We start from the raw sequence: 27,921 nt of genomic DNA, 5'->3' as shown, positions 1-27,921 counted from the left end.
AAGGGTCAAATTGACACCCTGAAGACGGTTATTTTGTTTGTAAAAAAAAATAATAAAAATTTCATATTTCAAAGATCAGATTCAATTGCATCTTCTTGCTAGAGCTTAGATATTTGGCATGTAGCATTTGCACTTCACAACACAGAAATATAATATCATGAAACTGTAGTATTAAAGGCTTTACTCAAGTGTGACCTAATAACTTAGTATCATAGTGACAGGTGTGGTTACAACTGAGTCCAGCTTAAACAAAGTTTATATGAAAAATATCGGGGACCAAACAATATGCCAGTATGCTGTGCAAGTCCTTACAATCAAGCATAATTAAGAGCAAGTTAGAATTTATTATTAAAGACAAATCAAGTTTAAAACAGGTCATAATAGATCAATCAAATAAAGACAAGAATAGATACATTTCTTTTATAATTCTATTTTATCCAGAAGAACAAAATATTTACAGAATATCAACAAAGCATAAGTTATTATGTACATTCAATAAAAATATAAAAACTTTTTAAGAAATTTATTTATTTTTGTTTTGTCAATATTCTTTCACCTGAAAATTGTTCAAATTATTCCTTTAGAAAAAAAACACCAGTTTTATTAATATTAGTATAAGTAACTAATAATGCCTTTTTAAAAACTTCAAACAAATTAATCATATCAAGATGTATGAATATTAAAACTGCTGTTTGTTTACAAAGTAATTCAAACTGATTCAACATACAGAAAATCTATCTGATGTATATCAATCTAATGTAAAAGTTTAAACTGTCAAAATGTTCTCCGATATCAGTTGGGCAATTCAGTACTGTAACAACTTGTTCCGAGGTAAAAGTTGGGTGATTCAGAATCAGTACTGTAACACAATGATTATGTCCTAAACTATTGCTCGAAATAAAGCACCATTGAGATAAATTATGTGACACATTCTTTATGAAACACGAAGCACACATTCATTAATTTTATTGGTTTATCACATAACACAATGGTTTTTATCACTTTTGTCTTTTTTCCCCCAATCTCCTTTTGGAAATGTCTGTTACGTTTTTTTCGCCAGTTGGTCTTCATATCTTTGATCATACTCGTCACCAAGTCGTTCTTGTTTCACAGCATACATTGTATAAAAATCTGAGAATTATGTTAAAGATTTTTTTGGTTTCAATTTCCTTCCTATTAACTTACTATTGTAAAATAGTGTCAGAAAGCGACACACAAACATTTTATCTGAAAAATATGTGTACCTGCAACTGCTTTTCAGTTTAAGACTGATGAAAAACAATTATTTTCATAGATACTCTTATAGATATGATTAAATACATGTTGTCATGATGATCATTGAAATGTAACCAATCATCACCAAAGTTTTAATATTGATAACCCAACTGATAAAATGGCCATTTTTTGTTCTTAAAAATAAACAAAGGTGTCATTTTAATTCATTCTAATACCAAAAACATACTTTTAATTCAATCAGTTGTTCAGTAATTGATTTAATAATATCATATGATTATTATAAGGTGTGAACATTGTATACTCTTTTGGTTATCCAGTCAGTCATTGAATTTAAGATTTTGAATTTACTGGCCCGAATTTCAGTTTAGAATTTATTCTACTATATATTTAACTAAATTTTCTTAAAATTTACACTAGCCCAAAACTAATTTTCACCGGCCCGAACTGGCCAAATTCGATGAATGGTTATCTATCTACAATTTATGTATAATATATATCCATGTATCTATTTTCTACCGATTGACACAAGAAAACATCATATTCAATTAAATGGGCCAGACATGACAATGTCATCACCTTAGTGCAGTAACAGCTTAACTCATTTTAAATTCAATACAATTTAAGCTGTTATTACACTTAGGTGACTATTTTGTCATTTTTATTTATTTATTTATTTATTTAGTCACTGCCTTTTCTATCTGTTCATCACACTCTTGTCTAGAGAATAATTGATTTAAACTTCACACAAAGAAAATTTTTGAGAGGAAGCATTTTCGTCAAGACATGCAAGAAACAAGAGCACTGCTAGGCGGAGCATTATATGCCAAAAAGTGTTTTTTTAGTAAGGATGAAGCATTTGTAAGACATGGGAATTAGCTGGTCATCCTATAAAATTTTACAGCTGTAGGTTGATTAATACTTAAGTTATTGATAATGACCTTAACCTTTGACCTTGTGACCCCAAAATCAATAGGAGTCTTCTACCTTATATGGACAATCATCTTAAGAAGTTTGAATATTGTGGGCCAATTGGAACTTTAATTATGCTCTAGAAACTGTTTTCAGTATTAAGGTAAAAGTGACTTTGACTTGTGGCCCAAAAATCAATAGAGGTCTTCTACCCAATATGGACAATCATCCTATGAAGTTTGAACATTGTGGGCCAAATGGAACTTACATTATGCTCCGGAAACTGTTTTTGGTTTTAAGGTAATTGTGACCTTGACCTTTGACCTAGTGACCCCAAAATCAATAGGGGTCTTCTACCCAATATGGACAATCATCCTATGAAGTTTGAACATTGTGGGTCGAATGGAACTTAAGTTATGCTCCGGAAACTGTTTCAGTTTTAAGGTAATAGTGACTTTGACCTTTTGACCACAAAATCAATAGGGGTCTTCTACCCAATATGGACAATCATCCTATGAAGTTTGAACATTGTGGGCCAAATGGAACTTAAGTTATGCTCCGGAAACCAAATTGCTAACGGACGGACGGACAGACGGACGCCAGGGGGTATAGCATAATATGCCCTTTCGGGCATATAAAAAAGGAGTTTCAATAAACCGAAAATCTACACTATTTAGTGTATGAATTATCTACCAGAAGTATTATTTAAGACAGACGAAACCATGGTCTTCTATCCAAATGATATATAGATGCTTTAATTGTTTTTTTTTTTCAAGACTTGGTGTCCTGTAATCTAAATATAGCTCAAAAATAGAACCAGTTCATTGCATCTAACCAAGCATTTTTCTCAGACTTGTTAGACATGTATTTTTTTATTGATTTTAATGTGATAACAATGTAACTTATGTATGTCATAATTACATTGTGCATGCAGTTCACAGTACTTAACGCCTTAAGACAAGAAGGAAAACAAATGGACTTATCATACAAAATATTGTCATAACCTGTAACATTTAGGTTTTTATTGCTGTATGAACATGAGGATTGTGTTCACAATGGTTAAGCTTAATTATCAATTGATTAGTCTCATTTTATGTGAATTTACCAAAAACACACTGCCGTCTCTCGTTTTTGAAAGGAAAATAATTTTTAGTTGATTTAGTTCCGTTGGAAGTCATGTAATCTTGATATTTTAAACTATTTGTATTAAAATACTTATATGTGAACAGCAGCAAAAATTATAGAATTATGATGTTATATTTCTGTCTGAAGCAACATCAATATATGCCAATACACCCATAAACACTTTTCATATGAACTAGGTAAATAACCTCTAGGTATATCAAGTGAAAAAATACGAGTTGTTTCCCTAATATCTTCGAGTAAAATTGGTATCTCATATGCTAAAACAATACAAATTAAGCCATTTTTAAACCGCTAGTTTGTTGTGATTAAATGTCCGATTTTAAAAATTATTACATCAATGGAAAGCTTGGGATCTTAGCTTTGTCACAGTATGTAATTTTACATATCTTTTGACCATAAAGTATATAAATTAACTGTTAAACCTACCATATGTCAGCCCATTTTACATACGATTTATATAGTGAGATACGCAACCGGTTATCTTTACTCGAAAACCTACTGATAAGAAAAGCCTGTCCTCTGCTAGTTGGGGAAAGTGTTTATCGGTGTATTAAGATAACTTCACATTCCACTTCTTAGTACCCCTATCATGGTCAGGCCAGCATTGGTATAACGACTTTGACAAATAAAAAAATCTATAAAATTATACATGGTCCATAAATTGATACAAACTGTCCGTAAATGGGCAGCACGAAATACCCAAATACACCCAAATAAATATTTGGGTATATTTGGGTGTATAAATTATAATATCATCTAAATTCCTACTTCCCTAGAACTCTCAGGTATTGGAATAGCCTTCCATATCAGGTCAAATCCAGTCCCAGCCTAGATACCTTCAAGGATAGGCTGGCGACAGTCACCTTCTAGTCCCCTCCCCAGTATGTTTTTAATCTTGCACTATTCTTTTTATCCTGCACCTTTTTTATCTGTGATCTTTATCTTTTAATATGCACTAATTCTTTTAACACAGTTTTCCTGACAAGCGCCTCCCAGTCATAGTCAGAATTGATTGTTCGGGAGTAACATGTAGATGTAGATTTGGGTATATTTGGGTATTTCGTGCCGCCGCCGTAAATATCATGAAATCGTAGACCTGGTAATCACTGGTAATGGCTACAGGATATAATACGGGGAAGTCAAAGACCGGGCCCGCGAAGCGGGTCCGGGCTTTGGCTTGCCCGGCTATAGACTACACGTGAATATTTAAAAGAAAATCAAATAAAAAACAATTAAAAAAAAATATAAAATTCTGTACCTATCAATGAAATTTTCAGTGTCAGTTCTAGTCAGGTGCCGCCATTTACAATGTAACTCAATGATAATAGGCAGGGTATTCCGATAACGGAACAAATATCAACTTTTCGGATAAATAATAAACGTCGAGTGTTCCGAGTGAAAACGGAAGCAGTGCATGTTATACCGAATGACACCTTTAAAACGGAAAGAATGAAAGGAAATTTTTAACGACTTCCCCGTTCATAGGCTTTGCCTAATTTCATATTACTGATAATTTATTTTATAAGTCATTGACGATTTCTACAACTTATGAGGTCTTAAATTTACAAATTACAGACTGACACCACAACCAATTTATCAAAATATTCCCTGTCATCAATGCAAAGTGAAGCATGCCTTTTATAGTATACATGGTTTGAAAGTCAAAGCCAAAGGATACATATTCCTATTACACTGGCAAATAGAACCCCGCCCATTTTTCCTCTATGACTTCTGTGATAAACAAGATTTCTAGCTCTTTCTTTGTTTCCACGTTCAAGTCTCTTAATGTACATCTTTTGAACGTCTTCAAGTTTTTCGTAGTCGACATTTGACATCTTCGACATTTTCTTTGGTTCCGCCATGTTTCTTGTAGCCCGACTTGATTATGAAAGAGAACCACATATTCATAGCAGAAATCAAACGCAGCTAAGAGCAACTTGATTTTCCATTAAAAAAAATCCGAGACTACTCGATCAAAATTTACAGAAGGTATCCCGGAACAACTAATATTCAATCAGTTGAGCAATTTTTAGCCAATTATAAATGGAAGGAGAAATATTGCTTTAAATTTATTTAGCTATTAGGCGTCTATAAACATTTATTAATTTTAAGGCTGGTATATTTTCAATATTGCTTAGAAAATAAATAAAAATAATATGACCCATTTAGGTCATTCCCAGGAGTATTTTGACCTAAATTTAAACAGCATTTACACAACTGAAAAAAAGTGTTCAAGATGTATCAGGGCTACTGATAACTGTAAAAAAGTCACAACAGTGTATTCAATGATTTTCGACAGTTTTTTTTTTTTCATGATTTAAGAAACTTTACACTTAATGTTATAACATATGTACAGTACAACGCATTCCCTTCGTATAGCTACTCTTCATGTGTCAAAAAAGCCAGTTGAAGGTGTCACTTCTTAGTATGCTAAATGAGGTGCAAAATGATAAATGCAGCCAACCATAACAGCCATTTTACCTTCGCTACTTTATGATATTACCATATATGGAAACTTGTTCAATTAAGTTTATTTTAGCTCGGCGCCGGAAATTCCATATGTCCAAGATCTCAGCGTCCATGCCGGTCCACTCTAGAAGTCTCATCGGGGACGTCTTTTTCATGCCGATCTTCCTAAGTCCTGTACTTCGTTCGATGGAGGAAAGACAATACTGGAAAAGCTTCAAGTTCCGTGACGGCTGCAAACAGGCGGTTGACATAAAACGGCTTTTATTAGCGCCACCCTCCAGAGTTAGTCACAACAGGTCAACCAATCACCTCTGGTACTTGAGATGATTTGACCTTGACCTGCCGTATGCCTTCTCCGCGACGTGCACGCCTCTGGAGGGATTTGGAGAAAACTTGTCTTGATCTGCCAGCTGATATCACTTACAAAAAATCTATTCTGCTGACGTCCCTTGAAAAATCTTGGTAACAAATTAAGATTTTATTAATAAGGAACCCTATGTAAAATCTGATGAATATTTAGTGGTACACCATATAAATAGTCATTTCTAATACACCTAAGACTGAGGTAAATGGTAAAACTCTGTAGCCAATACTTTATAAATAATCTAACTTAGTTTGATTTTTTTCTCACTATTTAAAACAAGTGACTATTTTGATATAATTGAAGTTGGACAATTTACATTGTTACACATAAAACAAACAGTTTATGATTGTTTTTCTGGGAAAAAAATCTGACAATTAATCAAGGTAGGCATTTCTGCAGGTGTTGCAGTTAATACAATGTGACTTTATGCAATGTACATTGACATGATATCAGATCCGCAGAATTTAGAATGTGTTTGAATTTAGGATGTGATTGAAAAATGGTTGTTTCGGGATAAGCTGACTTCATCCAAGTCAGGGCTCACGCTGTCGGTCGCCATAGTCGCCATTTGCGATTATTTTATAAGATTGGCGATTATTTTTGCATTTTGGCTACAAAATCTGGCGATTATTTTTTACTCCCAACAGTGTTTATATAAGGTGTAAAAATCGATAAACAATGCAGTAGACCCAATTAACACCAGCGGGGTGCATTTAATTGAGTGTCAACTTTTTACCGGTCACGTGCTGCTAACTATATTGCCCGAGGTGATAAAATACATGCGAGATGTATAATTGTATAAGTACTTTAAAGATATTGTCCAGCATTTATAATAGCCATCAAATATCCGTCAATTAGCCACAAAAATCGTTTTAAAATTGATAGACTGGATATTGACTTACCCAAAATTTACCGTGAATTCCAGAAGGCCTAATTGCAAATTTTGATTTTTTTTTTGTTTTAAGCTACTTGACTAAATCGCCAGTGGAAAACAATGGTAAAATATTTAAAAAGTATTAAATTCCAAACAACTATTTGCACAACAACCAAAATTGTGAATATTTCTTCAGAACACAGGAAAAATCCGATTGTCACATATTTTCGCGACACCGATAATTTTGATATTTATTTAAAGGTGAAATAAGCTATGTTCTGTTTAAAAATCTTTACTACTATGGCAGAAAATTTGTATTACATTGGTGATGATGATATTTTTCAGTAAATTATTCAGAAAAAAGGCTGCATTCTGTGAATGAGTTTGCAAACTTGTGTTATTTCTATAGGCTAATATGACCTAGATCTACTCCAGTTCTGTGTGAAATGTGGAAATTGACAGTGGTTATAGCTGACAAAATTTGATTAGAACAAATCTGATAACAGCATTATGTAAAGTTATAATGAATCTTTAATATTATTGTTATACAGTAATTATACTAATTATAACGTTTTTATTCTGTTCTATAATAACAATTAAAGTTGTGGTTCTATTTAAAAAAGGTAGTTATCAATAAACACAAATGTATCAGTTTATTTGAGAATCCTTATAAAACTGAAAGATATAAATGTAATGTTTATTTAATCAACTGCTTATGTTGTTAATCACTAATTCGTGAATAGTCTGCTGAACTTTTGGCTATTATTTTTTTAAGTTGAAATTATTGGCTATTATTTCATTTGAGCCAGTGTGAGCCCTGCAAGTAGTAACCAGTCCACCAGCCTCAGACACTTCACTCCAAGCCATTTTCTGCAGACACATCTTCCCTTGGAAACTTCACCCCTCAGACACTTCATGTACCCCTCCCCCTCTATGTTCAGACTTTTTATTCAGAATTTAAAGTTCTACGTTATCAATGGTGATTAACATATTTTCTGATTATAATACATTTAGATGTAATTGAATTGATAACATAGATAACATTCGATCAGAATGACTTTAAAAGACATAAGAGCAAATAAATATGATCATTTATATGATTCCCATATATTTTTAACAAAATTTCATCAAAGTTTGACTGATTGACTGATCAATTTTGCTTTATGTTTATTTATGTTTATGTAACTGTGATCTATGATATCGCAAAAAAATAAAGAAATAGATAAAGGGCAGCGGTGGCCTAGTGGTTTAGGTGTCTGCCTCTCAACACGGGCATCATGGCTTCGAGCCCTAATCAGGTCACGACCATGTGTCTTCATATGACACCAGTACTGGTTGGTTCCAGGAAGCGGACTCTAAAGTGATTAATATAAGATGCAAGAACTTGTTTCGCAATCGAGCTTAAATAAAAATGTTTAAAAAAATTAATAAATCTGGGACATAAGATAATTCATTTTTATATCCCAGGATGAATCCAATGTTGTGTTAAACCCTAATGTATCAATTTATATTTATTCTTTAATGAAACCTTTATCTCTTCACAACTATTTTTTTTCTTTTTGTTTTAATTGTCATCAACAATACCTTGATAGATGAGGTTGAAAGTCAGACATTATTTATTTTTCAGCCGACTTGACTTTGACTTGAATTAAATAACTTATTATAACAAATGTATTGAAGTTTGGTAATTTGTGATGAAAATGGCCATTAGAATTACTTTCTTTTATCACTTATCCCAGCTACTTTAATTGGCTAATTACTTGTAATACTTGAAGATATCTTCAAAATAAAAAATTGAGTTACCACAAATTTATATTACAATTTCAATTATCACGTGTTACCTGGTAATAAACACTCCTTCATAAGTAATCAAACTTCAAAGAAATTTAAGCGATGTGTAAGTAGTAATCAACAGTTACTTTATTTTGCATAATCAAATTGTGAAGATTTTTTATTGTTTTCTAGCGTTACATTAAAAAATATCAGAAATATCTTTCTACAGGCATTGAAATAAAAAGAAAAGAAAACGAAATATATCAGTGAAATTAAAAAGGCGGAATCGGGACAGCCACACGAGAGTACTGTACTGGTATGATGATTGTCTCCTTCACTGCACAGACATTTGAAAACAGATTTACAAAAAACAATTAAAAATAATATTATAACTGATGAATGAAATTTAAATATTCTTTGAATATGACAATATTGACAATCTCAGCAATACAATATTTTGTACTAAAAAAATAAATATATTTACTTCACGTGTTGAGCGAATTGTAAAGCCCGTAATATTACCCTTAAAACAATTGTGCGTCAATAAATTTGACTAAATAACCCAATAAACCTTAAATACTGCAACATTGATTATCTTCGAATAACCTACATAGGCTTCTGTTCTATTTTGAAATTGAACTTATGATGTTACCTTAATAATAAATTTCAAATACCTGCTTTTTATATAAAAATATAAATTTACCGCGGATTACGTCAAGTTAATTTTTTTAATTGCCGTTGCGGACAGATAGGCTGTATCTTTAAAAGAAATAGATATTTGCATTATACAAGTATTTTTCTTCAAAATAAACTTTAAATTTCCAAAATCGGATCATAAATGGAAAAGCTATACGGTATTTGGTAAAGCAGGTATTTGTTGCGAACGGGCATTTACGCTTAGCGCGGGTAAATTATCGATTGATGTACCTTTATTGGGTGCGCGACAAGATATTTAACCCATTACCACATGAGCATTTTTTGAAAAATGGCTGTTTTCATTGAAAAGTCTCCCGTTACAAGTTCAAGTTGCTATAAAACAATAAAAACTGCTTTAATACTAATCAAACTTGGCACAATTGTTGACTGGACCATTGCCTTTGTAACAACATGCTCAGTCTTAAATTTCCTGTTACCATGGCTGCCGCCCCCTTCAAACCCCCAAACAGAAGGGGGCACATCCCCCTTCTGGCAACCCCCTGATGTATCTTTTAGTCACTTTTTTAAAACAACATTTCTGAAACAAAAACAAGTGTTGGGGGCTAAATAAGGCCTTTTTCACCATTTGAGACAATAAAAAGGGGGGTGAAATAAGGCGTATATATCTGGTAACGGGTTTTAGCATTTATAAAGGGTTAAGTGTTTGTGCATTCGGAACTGCCTCGGCTATTATCTATAATAACCTCGGAAACAATACGGATTGAAAGTAGTTCTACCACGTGGTTAACAGATGTAAACAGAAACAGAGATAATGTAAAAAGAATGTATATATTTGACATCTAATGTCTGTTCCGGTACTCTTCTGCTTGAAAATATGTCTGACAACAATTTGTAATTTAAATATGCCCACTGATGTTCAGTTTTAAACAAATCCGACTAAATGTCAACAGGTTGGTTTTTGTACTTTCGGTTTCTACAGCCATATTAGTAAATCTATAAATAATGTATTATTTGCTTTTGTACCTATGAATTCACTTATTTAAGTTGGATTTTAATTACATATATTGGAAATAAACTTGTCAACAACTCCCAGCATTAAATTACTATTTGTTTACATGTTAAGTTTCTTAGCGTAGGTTAGACCGGAATACCGCATCCGTTCTGTGTACTATTGTGTTCGAGGTCCTTATCCGCAATCGCAACTACTCGGCCCTTTCCGTCAGTCTTCGGATAAGGACCTCGAACACAATAGTATGAATACACAGAACGGATGCGGTATTTTGGTCTAGCCTACGCTAAGAAACTAAACATGTAAACAAATAGTAATTTAATGCTCGGAGTTGTTGACAAGTTTATTTCCAATATATGTAGTAAAAGTCCACCTAAAATAAGTGAATTCATAGGTACAATAGCATACAATACATTATTTATATATTTATTATTATGGTTGTAGAAACCGAAAGTACAAAAAACCAACCTGTTGACATTTAGTCGGATTTGTTTAAAATTGAACATCAGTGGGCATACTTAAATTGCAAATTGTTGTCACACATATTTTCAAGCATAAGTGTACCGGGACACATATTAGATGTCAAATATATACATTCGTTTTACATTATCTCTGTTTCTGTTTACATCTGAAACCACGTGGTAGAACTACTTTTAATCCGTATTGTTTCCGAGGTTATTATAGATAATAGCCGAGGCAGTTCCGAATGCCTTATCCGGAGACTGACGGAAAGGGCCGAGTAGTTGCGATTGCGATCCCTGTAATATAAATCCGTGGCTAAATGTGATAATCGCGAATTATAGACTTTCCGCAAAAAAGGAAACTTTTCGGTTGTTGGGTAGTGAAAATTTTTGTTAGAATTATATTCTCCCGATTAGAACAAATAAACAAATAAGGTGTACACAAACAATAACACTTGTCTATGTTTAAATATTATTAAACTGTTTATTTCATACTCTGAAAGATGTCCAGAGGTACCAGCCCAGTTAGGGACAAAAGAATTATACATCTCGCTGCAGAAGTTGTAGAAACTAGAGATCGCCGTGTACCTGTTGTTTTACAGCGTTTAAAACGTAAGACAACAAGTTATGTCTTGTTATTAAAAGTTTATCAGTGTTTGTGCTATGAATGTGTGATGAATTTGATGGAAATTTGACATATTTGTGTGTAAAAATTGATCGATCATACAGGCATATTATAGTAATTTTCCCTAACGATGTTTCACACCTCTTTTGCATGCTTAGTGTAAAGAGATGTGTGAAACGTTTGTTGGGATACAGTGGACCTTAGAAATTAGAATATTATAGTCATCAATGCCATAATTTACAGATTGATTTCCAGGACACTTTAAAAATGTTTCTAAAATTAACATAGCAGTCTGTAACCTAGTAAACCGATATTTAGAACTTGCAAATATTGTGATACAGTAAAGCATGCGCTATGCTTTATCAGTGTGGTAGCGTACGGTATTCAGCATACCCTGTTATTATACCGTGTCAATGCCACATCTGACAAAATAAAAAAAATGTAAAAAAAGCAGCTTATAAAGTTTTTGAGGCCAGAACCATTGATGTTGAAGCTTCACGGTGGGGGACATTCACTATTAAATCAACGCGATATATCTCCGAAAAGTCAACGCGTTTTATTTCCCAGAAATGAAATGTACTGTAGTCAGGTACCTCTCTGTTTTTTAATAAATTAAAACAATTTTAAGTAATTGTTTCAAGACTCGTATGTTAAAAATAATGCACAAAATTGCCACACTTCCAAAATAATTTGAAGAACTTGAAAATTATTTCCATACAATTATTTCCTTACAAATGTATAAAACAAAATTACAACTAATGACCTTAGACAAGATTTAATTTCACACCACCCTTCTAAATGAACTGATGATGGAGACAAGTGATTGACAGGTGCTAGTGATCATTTGGTGCACTAGAAGTGTCAGTCATCATTAAAGGGCGGTCTTATCAAGACTTCAGAAGACTTTGCCAACGTGTGTATGTGACAAACTGCTAGGTAAATGTAGGCAAAGTCATTTATGCAGACAGTTGTTGAGGGTCACATTATGGCATGTATGATGAGCAAATTGATGTTAGCATCCAATTGATAAGCTAAATGCGTCAATCATATATTTACACAGTCAAAATTTCTATGATAAATCTTTATTAATTATGAATAGACCATTCAGTGCATTTAACATATCTATGTAATATTTAATATGGCTACGTAACCCTTAAACAGTGTGGAAAATCAGTGCTGTAACCTACTTGTATAAAATTCAAAACAACATTGTCTTTGTTGACTACAACACCTTACTCAAACAAGAAATCTGAAGTACCGGATACCTTACACGAGTACCATCAAAATATTTTCTTTCCTAGGAGCATACATCTTTGGAATAGCCCTCCTCTAACTGTTCAGTCTAGCCCCATTCTTAACATCTTTACTGAAAGGCTTAACCCATTCTACAAATTCTAATTTGCAAACTATGTCTTTTAAATCAATAGTCTTGTAGAACTTTTATTCCTTTATCCTTTTTAAATTTGCATATAAATGTTGTTTTTCATTAACAGTTCCTTGACATTGTGCCTGCTAGTCATAATCAGAGACGTCGCCCTGAGGGTTTTGACATTAATGGAAGATAGATAGATAAGATTTCTTGAAATGAAAACCTTTAATTTATGAATTTGCACAGTGATTTTACTTAGTTAATTTTAAAATCAGTGACACCATTGACTCCAGTTTGCAGCATAATCAGATAATTCCTACGTGGCTATAAATATTTGATATTGATGTCATGGTGATCAGCAGATAAAATATCATTTCAACCACTAAATTCTCTTTACATTACATACATTATTAATGTGTGCTAGAATTAAGGGGAGCAATCCCTTAGCCTAGTGGTTAAGGTGTCTGCCTCACAACCCAGGAATCATGAGTTCCAGCCCTACATTGGTCACAACCATGTTTCTTCATATGACACCAGTACTGGTTGGTTTCAGGAAGCAGACTCGAAAGTGATTAATATACGTTGCTAGATCATTTTCACAGTGTTCATTTTTATGCCCCCGCTATAAAATTGCTGGGGCATATAGTGTTACCCTGTTCCATCATTCTGTCATCATCAGTTTCTGTTCATTATGTTGGCAACAGTTGCACACATCAACTCAAGTTGACAAATGGATATATGTCATAGAAAAATGAAAGTAAGGTTTGAATTTGGTCATGGTCCGATGATTTTTGACTGAGTAATGCCCCTTGAAGAAATTTTAACTTGAAATGGCATGTACTGTTAATTAACCAGAAAATACAAGTCAAGTTTGAATTTGGTCTGATGATTAATCCTTTGCATTCCCAAGAAAATCATGCTATTTACCCAAATATACAATTAATACAGTCCTGTATATTTTATCCCCCTTCAGTTTTTTGTTTTTTTTTGCAATAAAATTTGTCCCCTTAACATGGTTTTACATGCATATTACCCCAAATATTTAAAAGGTAGGGCCACATCCCCCATAAGCCTAAAAATGCCCTGGTTAATTAAAAACATACCTGCATGCTAAAACTGTAAATTGTAAGAATGACTTGCTAACTCTGCAATAGCTAGATGAAAAAGATGTTTAAAGTATATACTGTGTTCTTTCTCATAATTTTTTTCTCTATTTTTAGCAATACTTGACACAAGTCCTGCCACTAGTAGTGATGGGGTACGTATACGGAGGGAAATCTGGGAGTTTCAGCTGCTTGATGTGCTTATTCTAGTACTGAAACAAGACTACAGTGTGATAGAAGGACAATGGCTTACTGCAGCAAGATTGACAACAATTTTAAGGTATTAAAGATGATATACATCAAATTTTGTATAATACATTGTAGTAAAAGTATCTTGAGAAAAAAATTGTGTATTGAATTATTAGTGTTTTTAGTCTTAATTAATTTTTTTCATTAAGACCTTTAGAGTAACATCTACATGTATATTGTGTATAGAAAATATCATTAATGTTTGCAGATTAAAAGCAATTTTGTGTAACCTCATCATCTAGGATAAATACTGGTAATGGTTCCATTGTCACAAAATACATCTGTCATGAAATTATACAGTTACAAATATGATGCAAACAAGTTGTTCATCTGACCTCTAGGTGTTACCTTAACCTTTGGCCAACTGACCTGGTTCAACAAAGCAGCACCACATCTCATAATGGTGAAAAGTTATATCAAGAAATACTGAAATCCCTCAATCAATGTAGATCATTTACTGCAGACAAAATTGGATGCAACAAGCCTGCTCGCCAGATGCCACATTCAACCCCATTTATATCCACATCATGAAAAATGTACTTGAAAAAAAAGAAGAAGAAACATGCTTGTATGCTACCAAAAATACCAGGATATTGCTCACTATTGTTTTTGCTGCGCTATAGTTAATATGTTTCTGTATTTTCAGTCAAGCTGTCTCAGGTTTAGACATTCCAAAGGAAGATATGAAAGATGTAGAAAACAATAAATTACCAGAGGCCATACATAATATGTTCCTTGTTGCTAGGCGAATACAAGCAAGATTTGCACAGATACCTAAAAGACCTGTATGTATATTAGTATTTTCTCATGTTAATACCTTTTTAAATGATAAACATTAAAAAATTTAGTACATTATCAGATTGCATTTAGGATCAGACAGCTTGAATCTTTTATCTGTCACAGACTTAGTTTTTAGCTCGCCTGTCACAAAGTGACAGGGTGAGCTTTTGTGATCGCTTTTCGTCCGGCGTCCGGCCGTCCGTCCGTAAACTTTTACTTTAAATGACATCTCCTCATAAACCACTAGGCCAATTTCATCCAAACTTTACAGGAATGTTCCTTTGGTGGTCACCTTCAAAAATTGTTCAAAGAATTTAATTCCATGCAGAACTCTGGTTGCCATGGCAACTGAAAGAAAAAACTTTTTAAAAAACCCAAAGAGGTAGAGCTTAGATATTTGGCATGAAACATCTTCTAGTCAGTGTCTACCAAGTTTATTCAAATAAAAGCCCTGGGGTCAAAATTGGCCCCCGCCCCAGGGGGTCATTGATTTTCCCTATATGCATATAGTAAAACCTTAAAAAATCTTCTTTTAAAAAACCCAAAGAGGTAGAGCTTAGATATTTGGCATGAAACATCTTCAAGTCAGTGTCTACCAAGTTTGTTCAAATAAAAGCCCTGGGGTCAAAATTTGCCCCGCCCCAGGGGGTCATTGATTGGTATTGATATTTGGCATGAAACATCTTCTAGTCAGTGTCTACCAAGTTTATTCAAATAAAAGCCCTGGGGTCAAAATTGGCCCCGCCCCAGGGGGTCATTGATTTTCCCTATATGCATATAGTAAAACCTTAAAAAATCTTCTTTTAAAAAACCCAAAGAGGTAGAGCTTAGATATTTGGCATGAAACATCTTCTAGTCAGTGTCTACCAAGTTTGTTCAAATAAAAGCCCTGGGGTCAAAATTGGCCCCGCCCCAGGGGGTCATTGATTTTCCCTATATGCATATAGTAAAACCTTAAAAAATCTTCTTTTAAAGAACCCAAAGAGCTAGAGCTAAGATATTTAGCAAGAAACATCCTCTAGTGGGTGTCTACCAAGTTTGTTCAAATAAAAGCCCTGGGGTCAAAATTGGCCCCGCCCCAGGGGGTCATTGATTTACCCTATATGCATATATTAAAAACTTGAAAAATCTTCTTTTAAAAAACCCAAAGAGCTAGAGCTTAGCTATTAAGCATGAAACCTCTTCTAGTGGGTGTCTAACAAGTTTGTTCAAATAAAAGCCCTGGGGTCAAAATTGGCCCCGCCCCAGGGGGTCATTGTTTTTCCTTTTATGTATATAGTTAAAGCATAAAAATTCTTCTTTTAAAAAATCTTAAGAGCTAGAGCTAAGATATTTAGCAATGAAACATCTTCTAATGGGTGTCTACCATTATTGTTAAATTAAGGGCCCAGGGGTTAAAAAATTGGCCCCGCCCCAGGGGATCATTGATTTTCCTTTTATGTATATAGTAAAAACTTAAAAAATGTTCTGTTAAAAAGCCCAAACAGCTAGAGTTTAGATATTAAGCATGAATTATCTTCTAGTGAGTGTTTACCAAGTTTGTTCAAATAAAAGCCCTGGGGACAAAATTGGCCCGCACAGAGGGGGGGGTCATTGTTTTTCACTATATGTGTATAGTAAAAACTTAAAAATTTTCTTAGAGCTAGAGCTTAGATATTTATCATGAAACATCTTCAAATAGGGATCTACCAAGTTTGTTCAAATAAAAGCCCCTGGGTTAAAATTAGCCCCGCCCCGGGGCCTATATACAGGTGAGCGATTTCAGGGCCATCATGGCCCTCTTGTTCAAATATTATATAAATATTTCATATCTTCAAACTTCAAAACCATAAAATCTGTTGTTACAGAGTAAAGAAGAAGAAAGACAATTTCACTTGCGGAACTACAAGACTGTGCTAGATTCATTAATTTATCTTGCCTCAGGATATATATCTGTAACTCACAAAGGTATGTTTAAATACATTTTCCTTGCCTTTCCTTTTGATATGCAAGTTATTTCCTCCTTGTGTTCTCTTTGAAACTAAATGGATGGTCAAAATACGAGATTTATTTGGTTCATATAATTTGATCACATATTAAAGAAAATATTGTTATTTAAAGATTTCACACCTCGGAATGTATAAGCTGACACTGTATCGAAATATATTGGTATATTGTTGCACCACTACTTTTAACAGATTTATTGAAGGTCTGTAAATGAAAAATTATTTACAGCTTTCTTATTGTTGGTCGATCTATACACATATATTTATTAAAAACAATTTTAATAGATTGATTTGTGAAACTCAATTTTAAGTGTTATTTTAGTTTTCTTATATTTAAAAAAAAAACATGCTTATGATTTAATTAAATATATTTATATGATACATGTATAGTTTTGAGTTCACCGTGGTTACTACAGCTGTTGATACTGGACAATGAAGAGACTGTGGCATATATACTTGATCTCATACCAAAAGTGCTGCGTGCTAATTGGTAATTACTGTTTCTATGATATTATTCCAACATAAACTAAAGACTGACATTTTAACTAATGTCCTGTGCTGTTGTGGTTCGCCTGGCATGAACTACATATAGTTTGTGCATATGGAATGAAGGAAGGTTACCTTGCACTTCATAACAAAAACAAAAAAAAACCCAACAACTGCAACAACAGCAAAAAATACAAGAACTTCTGAAGGATTAACCTATGAAACTATAAATAACTTTATATATATACACATCCTTTTATTACTTCACAAATAAGTATAAACTGACTAAATAACTCTAGTTGATAGAAATTTGTTGTGATTATATTGTCTGTGTATAATCTATTTTCATTTATATTTATTCATATGTTAATAATTCAACAAAAACATGAGAAAAATATCAAAGAAATCTACATTGTATTGTAATTTATTTTAGTTTGGTGGGCATTAATTTTTGTGGTTTTGTCAAAAAGGACATTCAATGGGGTTTTAAATTAATTGTTTTTGAAAAAAGTAAAATGCAAATAATGTAACTCAAAAATAATCTGACAGGCCACAAAATAAAATTTGGGTGAATTTTAAATTCGTCGATTGACCTGTCCAGGAAAACATTGTTGCCGAACGAAAAATAATGATTTTGCAGTATTTCAGTATTTTTACTATTTCAGGTTGGCAATTAAAGAGGTGAATATTAAAACAGTTTACAGTATAATGGATGAGTTGATATACAAACTGTCTGTTGAGTCATCTGTTATCTTAGCAACGTAAGTCATACTGTCATTCTAATACAATGTCTTCATTTAAAACAATTTCCTTTTCTTGAAAAATCTCTTCAAACTAATAATTTGCTTATTTAAATTTTTCATTGACTTAAATCATGCTGATAAAGTTGTTTTGAAAAATATATATGCAAAAACAAGCAAATTAAAGATAAAATTAGTTCTTTTCAATCCCTGTAGTTAAGTATTGTATTTATTTTAGCTTGACTGTTATGAAATTTTGAAGTTTATATGAACCACTTTTGTTTCTGCTTCATGGATCTAAGCTAATGTTGCCTTACTAAGAAACATGGCTTTAACTGAATTAAGGCTCAAATCTTAAAGGCAGTTGACCCACTAGGCTGTCTCTCTTCTTAAATAAAAAGAAGAACCAGAGCATGGCGTATCATCTGAAAATTTCTGGCAATGTGCATTAAAGAATTACAACATATTGCAGCGTTCAAAGATTGTATGCATTGTATTGCCATTTTTAAGGTGTTCTGATATGTAACAGATGTTAATGATAAATTACAAATGTTTTCAGGGGAGCTGTGAAATGTATATTATGTATATGTGAGTACCATAAACCAATGGTGGCAGCTTTATCAACGCGGTATCGAGGGTTACGTCTTTTGCTTGCTAGATGGGAAGATAAAGGTTTTAGTCGTGATCTCAAGTCATTACACAGACTCCTAGATGCTGGTAATGCTCAGAGAGCTGAAATGGAGGTAATTTCTAATGTCAAGTTATGCTTTCATTTTATTTTACAAAAACTTAAATGTCTGACTTATATAAGTGTGATAAGGATCATTAGTGTTACAATTTAAGAAATAGTACACAACACCGAGGGCGTCAGAGCATTCTAGTTACGGATAAGTCAGCCCGCAAACATTAAACGTACGGAAAGCTGAGATCTGTTCAAAGTATGCGGATGACTGATCATCACTATAATCCTATGAGGTCCGAAGTAATGTCTACTATATCTTAAACTCAACTTTACTATAAAGAGAAATGGTATAAGTACGAGAAAAGAAATAATATCATTGGAATAAATAAGTAATTTGTTCTGAAAATATTTGGCAGTCAGCTTGTATAATGCACGTTTTGTAAAAATTTTCTCACAGTAAATTTAAGCGGTCTGATAAATCATAAAAAGTGTCCGCTCGTGATTTATGTTATAGATAAAGAAGGAGCGTACTAATGTAAGGTATAATATTACATTTTTATAATGTCATAATGAGTCATATTGAATTACGAAAGTTATAAAACATATATAATATTCATGAATGATTCATTCTCTAAAATTCTTATTTTAGTTACATTTCTGAAATTATAAACATTTTTTTCTAGAAAAATTATGACAGTGCAGTGATGATCCAAGCTAACTGGAAAGGTTATATCACTAGGAGGAAACTTGCTCGAGCCAACAAATCTTTTGCTAAATTCCAGAAAGCTTTCAGGTAAATCTTGACCTCATCAAAACCGTTTACGTTGAAATTATATTATGAAACATTATAAAATTTATAGAGGCCAGTATTCAGAGATGTTAAAATGTTGTTTTTTTTCGCGGCTGATTGCTCATTATAGAAATAATTCATCTCTAAAAATGTTAAAATAAGAAAATAAAATTTTGGCCCTTGATGTTTTCTGTTTGTGGTTTGCTTAAAGATAGTGCAAGTTTAACAAAAATTTGGCTTTTGCTTTGGGTTTTTTAGGATTTTTTTGTTTTGTTTTTAATTTAGAAATGATATGAAATTAAGATAACAACTTGATTCAAACAAAACATGGGTTGATATATTTGTTTCATGAGAATAATAATGTTGTATAATGTATTTTAATGATTTTAGAAATCGAAGGAAAGTAAAAGAAGAGACGATGACTAGACAGAAACATCAATCTGAGGTAGAATATAAGGGTCTAGTGAACAGACAGAGGATCATGAGGGAGTTCAGAGAACGTCAGCTACACTGTATAGAAATTCTACCAGCATGTAAGTTTTTATCTCGGGAATGATTCAAGGATTATTAGATCACGTTGAAACTTTAAAGCTTGATAAATGTTCTTAAGAAGAAAATCAGTACTCAAGAATCATATTCTTGTTTTGCTTATAGTTTAGAGTTACTGACCTTTGTAATTTTTCATGCTTAATAAAAATTAAATTGTTATCCTGAGCATATTTCAAAAACTATTTGAGTTATCAATTTGAAACTTTATAGAAGGATAGATATTTTAAAGAAGAAGTGTACTGAATAAGAAATATATTTTGTTTTTCCATAATTTCGAAGTAATTGTCCTGAAATCAGTGTGTGTTGTCAGATGACAGAAGTATTGTTTTGTTTTGTTATTTCTGATGATGTACAAGGTCACAACAGTTAAGGCTAGAAAACAAAACAGAAATAGATCATGTAAACTTAAATTTTCTTTTTGGGAAACCACAAAAGGTTGAGTTAAAACTTTTTATGACATAGGCAAACATTAATTTCATTTTATACTCACTGTTTGTGTTCGTTGACTATAAGTGTTGGGTACATCCTTAACAATCTACGCCATCTAGTTATTTTAATCTTACAACATATCCTGCATGTTTGCTTCTTAACAATAGATATATAAACTTTTTTTATCATATCATTGCAGCCAAAGTAGAGAAATATTTAGAGAATGAACAGATTCAAGCAGCAACAAAAATACAGAAATTATGGCGAGGTCATATCGAGCGTCACCAGCTGACTGGTCGCCGTGATCTTGTCAGGCAGACCCGGGCGGCTATCAAAATACAACAGACTGTGAGAAGATGGTTAGAGCGGTTAGAGAACAGAAAAGGGAAGATGCCACTTCAATTATTACCTCCGGGACTTACTGATGATAGAAGGGTTGAGTTACAGAAAACTATCAGTAATTACAGGGAAGAAAATCCAGTATGTATCATCTTGTAGAAACCTTTTAATCTTGTTAAAAAAGATCTTGTTAAAAAAGCAAATTATAAAGAAAGCAAAAATGATAATAGTTATATTTACTTCCCATAAAATTTCTCTTGCATATTCATATTTTGATTTAATTCTTGAGTTCTTGAAAGAATGAGTAAGTCTTCATTTACTCTGATAATAACAGTTGTTGAATCACTTTGAATCATTTATCCTTCCCTTCTCCAGTTTCAAATTCATATAATGTCAAATTCTTTCGTGTGAAGGAGATATTATACTAGGTTATGGAAAGTCAATGGTTCTGTCTAGATCTAATTCAAAGAGTGACAAACTTGGGACTTTATCACATTGTGTAGTGACTAAAATTAAAACCAAAAAAACATCTTAAGTATGATTTTATTTAACAGCCTAAAGCCTATACAAGAGGAGAGCTTGAAACAGTACATAAAAAGGCAACAGCTTTACTATCTCGTTATTATGGCACAGTACGAGAGAGTAGGAAAGCTGAACAAAGGCGGCAGACACTTCTAGCTCGTCTAGATACTGATTCTGACCTTTGTGCATGTAAGTCCTTGTACTGTTTGCTCTATCTTTTACCATCAAAACTTGAACATTATGTTAAATTTCATTACTGAATACATGCAGTGACATTCCGTTTGAAGTAAAATTTTCAACGGAATTAGTCTCCCTTTAAACCTTGTTTTTCTTAGGATGAAATTAACAATATTATATTGTTTACTTTTAGTTTTAAAGTACTAAGTAACTTATTTGCCAATTGCTATGCACTAGAGGTCTAAAAACTTTAATCAAGAGATTAGATGTCACTTGTACATATTTGTCAAAGATGCCAGCTCTAGAAAAGTATGAGTTTCCATAGCAATCAAGCTAAATAAAAGCAAAAATAAATAAAAAAATAAAAGATTTCATTGAATTTGATGTTTATTAAGTTTTCATTGATCAAGACTGTTTATTTCTTTTAAAAAAATCTGTTTATTCTCAGTGGCACCAGATCTAAACAAGGTTACACAAAGAGACGTGGATATGTATTCCAGTCGTTCAGTACCTGTAGCAACAAAAGCACGAGTTAGTCACATGGAAACATTACGCAATTTACAATTACCATGGTGGAAGAAACTTGGTGATGAATTTCAGGACTCGGAAATCCAAGAAGAGGAAGTGTTACTGTTTTAATTGTATAAATGTTTAAAAATAAGTGTCAAATGGTTTCTGGTAATTGAAATTGAATAAAGCAAAGGCTGCTTCTAAATTAGTTAGGAATCAAGAGCCTAAGTAACAACTTCAGTTTAGAATGTTTAAGTAGGAAATAGTCTAGACGGGTGATTTGTATTTCAAAAGAGAACAACATACTGGAATGTTATAATGATAAGACCATATTAATAAGACTACAATGTATATTCATTTACCATTATCACAATTTTAAATCTCTAATTTGCATTAGATGAGTACTAAATGTACAAGTTGTGAGTTATCCAATTTCCAATTACAGAAAATATAAAAATATTATTTAAAAAGTAAATTTCCTACAAAAGCTATTTTGGTTATGCTAGAATGTAAGCTATTCTTTTCATTTTTTCAAGTCAGTTTTTGTATGTACATGTATATAATTCCGTCCAAATGGAATCTCAAGTTTAGTTAATCAAGACCATTTGTTGTGAAGTTGGGTGTGTTACTCTACATGGACTAGAGATTATTATCTAGAATAACATAGAAGGGACTTTATTTTTAGAACTGTGATATTTTTACATTTGTATTTATTTACATGAAATTAGGTACCATACTGTATAATACAATAAAATATTGTACACATGTATATTGAATTTTGTTGTTATTTTAATCCCCTCCTTAGATATAAATGTGATAAAGTAGCTGGAAAATACTAATTTGTCTTGCATCACAATATATTTATATTGTAATAGAGGGTTAAACTATTTGGTCTTGCATCACGATATATTTATATTGTAATAGAGGGTTAAACTATTTGGTCTTGCATCACGATATATTTATATTGTAATAGAGGGTTAAACTATTTGGTCTTGCATCACGATATATTTATATTGTAATAGAGGGTTAAACTATTTGGTCTTGCATCACGATATATTTATATTGTAATAGAGGGTTAAACTATTTGGTCTTGCATCACGATATATTTATATTGTAATAGAGGGTTAAACTATTTGGTCTTGCATCACGATATATTTATATTGTAATAGAGGGTTAAACTATTTGGTCTTGCATCACAATATATTTATATTGTAATAGAGGGTTAAACTATTTGGTCTTGCATCACGATATATTTATATTGTAATAGAGGATTAATGCAGAATAAAATGGTGCATTAGCATTATTCTGGCATAAATGTTTATGTTTGATTTTGTCACTCTTCACATGCTGATGCAATGTCACATTTGACAGTTATGTATTGATAATGTTAATGCCAGGGCCATCATTACATCATGGATTCTAACAGCCTGTTGCTGAATAAGAAAAAGAATGAAATGTGCAGTGTTTAAGTAAGTGTTTACATGTAAAAAGTTGAATCAATCATTATGAACAGGAACTTCAAACACTTCTTCCATCATATATGATTCTTTTACAACTTCATAAAAACATAATCTCATTCTGAGCTTAAAGGGACTACTGAGACTTTTTTGTTATGAAGGGACTGGAATTTTTTTTTCATAAACTGTGTACCATTTTATAATGGTCTACATAAATATCTTGACATTTTAATAGGATTTTAAATAAGGCTTTTAATCATAAAAAAAATATAAAAATCAATTTTAATTCTGCATATAACTTCATTACATTTTGCTTATTTTTTCCATTTCAAGTATGTATGAATTCTATGTTTTTATGCATTTGGACTTCAGTGGAAATTTTGTGTTAAAACATTTTACAGCAAAGTATATGGTCTCAATATGACCACGACCATGACCATGATAATACAAAAATAACTCAAGGAATTAAAGTTAAAATAAATCCTTTATTAAAATCTGAATAAAATATAATAAATTGGAACATGATTTTATAAACATTAATAAAACACAACACAATTAACAATAAAACTCTGAAATTTACTTTGTGAATGACGCAAAAAATTTCAAGCATATATCTTTCTTGGTATTTACTACATACCGTTACATTGTATTCATAGGGGTAAATAATTTTTCACTTCTAAATTCAGGCACTATCTCCAGCTACCTGTATTTATCAATGGAAGTAACTCATGTTGATATTTCTAATATGGCTTAAAAAGTATTTGTGTGCATTGGAATATAAATATAACTAATAATATAAAAACACTAAAAATGTTGGTTTGAAAAGAAATGTATATTTTGTTAATAGTTTGAGATTTTTGTTCTGATTTGCTAAATTGTCATCAAACTACATTGTTACACAAATGGAAGCCATTGTTCAGGGGCATATGCAGGTTGAAATAAGGACATAATAAACTGATTTTTCACCTTCCAAAAAAAAAATCATTCTGGAAGTATAAAAACTCATAATGGCTTATGACAGAGATACATTTAATTAATGCTTTTAGACTTAATATCAATTAATTATTGCTGATAAACATAGTCACACAGTAACAAAAATTGTCAACAAACAAAACAGAAATTAACATAAGAACAGAAATCTTTGCTAGCACTTACTATGGTACATAGTGATCAATAATTTTGGCTTAGATCATACAAATTCTCACTATGTTAAACATAAAACTTAAATAAGCTATCAGAACAATACATTTTGGAAGACCTATTTCTATAATTATTTTTCAACCTCAAAATCAAACTACTATTACTGCCCGTCTTTCTTTTTTTACAATTTGTTTTTATAACAATCATTGTGTATATTAAATGAGCCATGCCATAACAAAACCAACATAGTGCGTTCGCATCCGCGCAGTCTGATCAGGATCCATGCTATTCGCCTAGAAATCCTATTACAAGTAGAGGAACTGATAACGAACATCATGGATCCAGATCAGAATGTGCGGATATACAGGCTGATCTGGATCCATGCTGGTCGCAAACGCACTGTTGGTTTTGTCATAGCATGGCTCAAATGTCTGTTGAAAAAAAAGTTTAACACTGATCTTTTGTCAAAAAATATAAAAAAACAAAATAAAGTGTGATATAATTTGCAGTGGTATAATACCATTATCCAGTATGTTGTTTAATTATACCCTGATGAAACTAATGGACATGTCCAGATTTAACCATTACTTCTCAGGAACCGACAGTTGTAAGCTTTTGCTACCAGTATAGAGCCAGGACCAGGCTATAATACACTGGTGGCTGACCAATGTCAAGATTTTACCTTTATTTCCCTTAAACTGATAATGGAAAATTCCAAAAATGGAAGCTTGATAAGTCTATTAAAGAAATTTAGCAGGTTCAGGATTAAAAATGGAATAATCCATCAGTTCTATGACTTTACAAGAATTCAATGTAAAAAATAAAACTGAGCTCACCACAGTACAGAAACTGGTGAGATTGCAATGACATGCAGGCTGACCTGGCTCTATACTCGTACTCCAAAACAAATGGTAACTTAGGTGATTATAGAAATGATAGTTTATAGTAAATACTCTTTCATGCTATTCATTCCAAAAGGTTTTCATGTGGCTAGAACAATTAAATAGCCAGATTACCTATTTTGTTATCTTCAGGGCTACAATAGAAAATATTAATTCACATATAAAGCATGGAATGCACCAGATTTGCCATTATATGTATTTAACTTATATTATCACAACATTATGAATATTTCCCAGTAAATACTTAAATATCACTTAATCTATAAATGGTTAGCATGTAAATATTTACATAAAATAATCTATATCTGTATTGAGCTGTAAATGGTAAAATTAAGGGTTTATAACACAAACTAAAATAATACATGAAAAAGCTACTACACTAACAGAAGACCAATGGCTACCTTAGTCTGGTTTTAATTTTGTGCACATAAAAATCATTTACTGGTATGTAAAAATCTGACACGGTATGTGTTTATTAAGGGTCAAAAGTATGCTTAAATATGTTAAAATTTTAAAGGAACTCCACTAAGGTCCAAAAGTTTAAAAACTTAAAATTTTATTTTCTTTCATAGATCAGTTGAGGCAATGAAAACAGAAATTTTTTCAAATAAACTCCAAAATACATCAAAAATCGTAATTTTGTGCTACATATTGCAAAATTTATGTGAAAAGTGTTGCTTTTTAATTTTGGGCCATTTTCCACAATTATAATATTTGTTTTTGACAAAAGAAGGGAGCGAATGATCTGAAATTTTCAAATTAGTTATTGGACTACATCAAATGGAACATTGATCTCGAAAAATTATTTTCAGTCCCAACGTCAAAAAAAACCTCAGTGGAGTCCCTTTAAGTTCTAGTCCAGAGCAATGTTGTGTCAATGTATGAAATTTTATGGTAAAAGTTCAAGATGCCTGATCATAAACAGGGGAAAAATAATAATGACCTTATCTTGTAATGAATGACCATTAAAATACCTCCAGGAAGTGAAACTTAAGATTAAAAGACCACTAGAGGAAAAATCAAACACATTGGGGAAAAAAACAAAAAACAGAACAGAGTCACCTTAAAATGATAACAAATTAACATGCCCATCAGTAACTATAAACCACTTATTAATTGATGTTTAAATTGTAACCAACTTAATCAACTGCTATTGTAAACTTATAACTCTTTAGGCACAGAGGGCTCTACAATATAAATGTCTCATTTAGAAATACAATTAACTGGCAGCCATTGATCTTCATTGAAAAATAAGACAAAATAAGTAACATTCAACATCTATAATAAAATATAATGTACTGTGTGACATGATAAATAAAATTACAGAAACTAAAAAAAACTACATATACAAATGTATTAAAAGCATAAATCTATAACTAAATAAATAAAACTAAATATATTATTGCACTTAAAAATTGTCATAAATTTTAAAATTTATATAAAATGCAAAAGAAGCATGATCTATTTTTTATGTGTAAAATGATAACTCAGTTACCCTATAAAGATATAAAGCACACAATGCTTGATGGAAGCTTTTACACTAATGTCTTGTCAACTCTTCTAGATACAATGTTACTATAAATAGTTTCAAGACAGCTGATCAGTCTACAGCTTGGTTTTGTTGATTTTCCTCCAAACACCAGCTGTGTCAGTATACAGGGATAATAACATTATTATGTAGCTTTTTAAACTTTGGTGACATATTAATACAAATTGTCCACATTTTATTTTATTTAAGTTCCCATTTTTTATAACGCGCCAAATGTGACGTCTATTAACGTAGACGTTTGTTTTGTACGTTTACGTCATTTTTATTTATGTATCAACTGAGGAAGCTGAATAAAGCGAAACATGTTTTGATACTTAATTTGTGTTGGTTTTTGATCCAATTATCCCATTTTTTATAATAAAATTCTTAAATTTATATGCTGTTATAAATCATTGGAGTCATTGGAGAAGTTTTTCTACATCAGAACTTCAACAAAAAGTTACTTTTTTAGATTTTTTTTCATTTCAAATAAGTCTGCGATGTAAAAAAAAGCAAAATTTGTGATATACTGTAAATAAAATATTGATGAAATAAAATGTGTTTTTTCATTTTCAATATTCTACTGTATTCAATGCAATGAAACATATTTTCCATATTTTTACTGGTGTCTTGCTGGAATACTTTATTCTGAAATCAGCCA

The 27,921-nt window shown here is 31.9% G+C and overlaps 1 protein-coding gene and 1 long non-coding RNA gene across 2 annotated transcripts; one reads left to right on the top strand and one right to left on the bottom strand.

Moving 5' to 3' along the window:
• Positions 1-408: 408 nt before the first annotated feature.
• LOC132746409 (uncharacterized) lies at positions 409-6,652 on the bottom strand. The gene is made up of 2 exons (XR_009627979.1): positions 4,970-6,652; positions 409-1,131 (listed from the first exon to the last, which is right to left on the bottom strand). It is a non-coding gene; the product is annotated as an uncharacterized LOC132746409 (long non-coding RNA).
• A 4,653-nt stretch (positions 6,653-11,305) lies between these two features.
• On the top strand, positions 11,306-23,002 carry LOC132746408 (IQ calmodulin-binding motif-containing protein 1-like). Its single transcript, XM_060735533.1, has 12 exons — positions 11,306-11,510; positions 14,113-14,275; positions 14,891-15,029; positions 16,872-16,971; positions 17,400-17,499; positions 18,161-18,256; positions 18,795-18,978; positions 19,601-19,710; positions 20,098-20,240; positions 20,885-21,165; positions 21,579-21,735; positions 22,172-23,002. The coding sequence occupies exons 1-12, from the start codon at positions 11,402-11,404 to the stop codon at positions 22,360-22,362; spliced, it is 1,773 nt and encodes a 590-aa protein (XP_060591516.1). The 5' UTR covers positions 11,306-11,401; the 3' UTR covers positions 22,363-23,002.
• The last annotated feature ends 4,919 nt before the right edge of the window (positions 23,003-27,921 follow it).

This window comes from Ruditapes philippinarum, unplaced genomic scaffold (genome assembly GCF_026571515.1).
Source record: "Ruditapes philippinarum isolate M1 unplaced genomic scaffold, ASM2657151v2 ctg2683_1_1_1_1, whole genome shotgun sequence".
Taxonomy (NCBI): domain Eukaryota; kingdom Metazoa; phylum Mollusca; class Bivalvia; order Venerida; family Veneridae; genus Ruditapes; species Ruditapes philippinarum.
The sequence above is the reverse complement of the archived record's forward strand: the minus strand, read 5'-3'. Positions and strand labels throughout refer to the sequence as shown.

Coding starts and splice junctions, on each gene's coding strand:
- LOC132746408 (XM_060735533.1), top strand. CDS start 11,402: ATGTCCAGAGGTACCAGCCCAGTTAGGGACAAAAGAATTATACATCTC. Junction 16,972..17,399: donor TATATCTGTAACTCACAAAG/GTATGTTTAAAT, acceptor ATACATGTATAG/TTTTGAGTTCACCGTGGTTA. Junction 19,711..20,097: donor AAATTCCAGAAAGCTTTCAG/GTAAATCTTGAC, acceptor TAATGATTTTAG/AAATCGAAGGAAAGTAAAAG.